The 2,838-nt window shown below is 33.1% G+C and overlaps 1 protein-coding gene across 1 annotated transcript in view; it reads right to left on the bottom strand.

Annotated features, from left to right (window-relative positions):
• Positions 1-1,433, bottom strand: part of LOC117104979 (RNA-binding protein 28-like) — a gene marked incomplete in the record, with an annotated part of 18,704 nt that extends 17,271 nt beyond the window's left edge. Inside the window, 1 exon segment of the mRNA XM_033245958.1 lies at positions 1,272-1,433. Coding sequence (XP_033101849.1) covers positions 1,272-1,407 — 136 coding nt within the window.
• Positions 1,434-2,838: the final 1,405 nt, after the last annotated feature.

The following is a 2,838-nucleotide window of genomic DNA, read 5'->3' on the forward strand; positions in this document are numbered from 1 at the left end:
GGTCTTTTGGTAAGACTAAGAGTTAGTTAAGACCACCTAGCCTACTGTAGACTTTAGGTGGCAGGGCTAGGTATGTGACTATCGGCCATTGCTAGCGCGATATCGTGGCACCACTATCATTTTTGCCAGGGACTTGCAACAGCCCTCATATTTATTTTTTTCTGTGACCCTGAAAATAGTGATGACAAAGTGTAATATTTAGATAATCTGAACACCGAAACCTAGTTTTTGACTGAAAATAAAAAGTGTGTTGTGAATGGAAATTCCCAAAATCTGTTTGTGCAGTGCAGCGTGAGCGGTCATGCATGTCTGGTCTTGCCTGATCGCACATGACAACATGTTTATATACACACAGTCGCGATCGATTTTTTGTTATGTTTTGTTTTATCCAAGTCTATATTGTTCTGAAACCAATTAAATTTTAATTACTGTATATCAATACTTAATATGTAGTATAATCATATTTTGATGAAATAAATGTGGGATGACCTTAAAGAGAAAAAAAATTATTTTCAATGGAGGGTAGGTAGGAAAGGGGGTTCAATTGGGTGGGGTCGGGTGTGGTCAGGGGTGGGGGTGAGGGTCGGGTGAGAACACCCCTACATACATATGCCACAGCTTTTGTTCTAATTGTGTGCTTTTAAATGTCTTATTCATTGAGGCATGTGTATGGCATATTATAATTAATTATTTGTATTTAATTAATTAATTTAATTGTTCAATTAATAAATTATTAAATTTTTATTAGTTTTATAATACTTCTTTTGTCCATTTTGTGTGCTTCCAAATGCTTTTTTTTTTTATTGAGAAATGTATAGAAACAAAAAAGTTATGGAGCATTTTTTGTATGTTTTTCAAGAACAAGGTCACATTCTTCTCCATTGTTTACATAGGATTTGATGGACCAAAATTAGGCATAATTAATAATCTCTTAAATTCTGTAAATTTGCTGATATTTGACGGGTGACAATGATCTTGGTATCAATTTAATTCTATAATAATACTCTTTCAAATGATACCAGCTGCAAAAGAATTGCTTGAAGTTGAATTGTTTTGTCACATACAGTACCTAGCAGAGCCTCTCTAGAAAGCTTCAGTAAGCCTAGGCTAGTGACCTGGAGTCCAGGTCACTAGCCTAGGCTTACTGAAGCTTACAAACATAGCCTAGTAGTACTAGTAACTAGTAGTAGTAGTACTAATAATAGGCCTAGGCCTAACTAGGACCTAGGCCTCTCTAATTACTTAAATTAAACGTTATCAAAATTACACACCTCTATCTCTAACAAGAAAACATCGTTTTAGTGGCCCAATATCACCAAATAATCCTTCAAACTTATCGTCAGTAGTAAAGAATGGTAAATTTCTCACAAACAATGTGTTCTGTGAGTGTTCACTGCGAGCGGCCATATTTGGTGTTGTAACGGACGAAGAGGGCGGCCTGTGAATTATTATGGCCTGAATGAGGTTGGGTTTCTGCTGATTCCGCTGAAAATTTCTTTGAGATCGAGGTATTTTAGCCGACGTTATTTTTTATTAAAATTTGTCTGTAGTGTAAGCTCTCCCCACTCCCAATTTGTTTACATTCGTCGGTCGTAGAGCTTCATGTGCCTCTATTATAGTTTGCCCTCCAATTTGAGACAACTGGAAAATGAAAAAATGGAGAATCTAATTTTTACTAGAAAAAGTGGTAGTTAAAATTTCACTTTTTCACTCTTTTAAATTTAGAGAATACTATTTAATACATAGGCCTATAGGTCCAGAAATTGTAGACAATAAAATAAAACTCTAGATTACTTACTTTATTTTAATAAGATTATAATTAAAAATATCAAATTTGAAGATGACTATATAATTTATTAAGTTAAATAAGTATAACAGCAAGTGTGTCTTTTTTGGATCAATATTATTTGACTTATTTTGCCAATTAAAAAAAAAATGACAAAAAATAATAATACTAATGACCGACTGCTCTCTCTCAAACGATAAAGTTTTATCTACAACGGTTCTGATGTTAGAAGTGATTAAGCGCCCTCTATCCTCTGTAAATTGTTAGTTTTGGCTATTACACCCAACCGTTGTTACTCCCTTTAAAGACATCTTTTGTATTAAAGGAAGGCAACTTCAATATCTTACTTGATTATTTCTCAAATTTTAAGAGATTAACTATTTCATTCGAATAAATTTCGCCAATTAACAGATGCATAAAATATAGACTTTTTTAATAGCCTTTATTTTGCGTATTTTGGTACGGGAATCAATTTCAGAACTCTCGTAGTAAAACTAAATTGGCTAGATCTGTGTTTTATTGGAAATTGGTAACTAATTCAACCCTTTTAAATTTGAAGCAATTTCATGTTTTAGTTGAATTTCGAAGAGTTTTTCCAGGTGTTTACAACTGAGAGTTACAACTGACGGGCCCACTGAGCTCATTCAATTCATGCCGTAAAAAATCTAACTAATGTGTCTTTGAATTAATTGCTGTTATCTTTAATGTTTTTGCGTGATTTCATCAACTAAATGAAAGACCAGACACACAAACCTAAATCATAGTTGTCTCAGTCTTAATTTACTTACCAAAACAGTAGTCAGGCTTAGAGCGCCCTCTATCGGTAGTGAATTGCTAATCTTGGCTATTACAAAAATTGTCGTTACTCCCTTCAAAAGTGAATTCGTTAATAAATACGGTACGGTTATTATATACAGTCTTACTATTACTATAATGTTTAAAGCTACACCTCGGAGGTAAACATTTATTTTATATAATTAAAATGATATTCATTAAAGGAATGTTTAAAGAATAATCAAGAACAGCTGCTAATAAACTACGAATTTTTGAAA

The sequence above is a fragment of the Anneissia japonica genome, unplaced genomic scaffold, assembly GCF_011630105.1.
Source record: "Anneissia japonica isolate Jap-2015-1 unplaced genomic scaffold, ASM1163010v1 scaffold287834_len5846547_cov211, whole genome shotgun sequence".
Taxonomy (NCBI): domain Eukaryota; kingdom Metazoa; phylum Echinodermata; class Crinoidea; order Comatulida; family Comatulidae; genus Anneissia; species Anneissia japonica.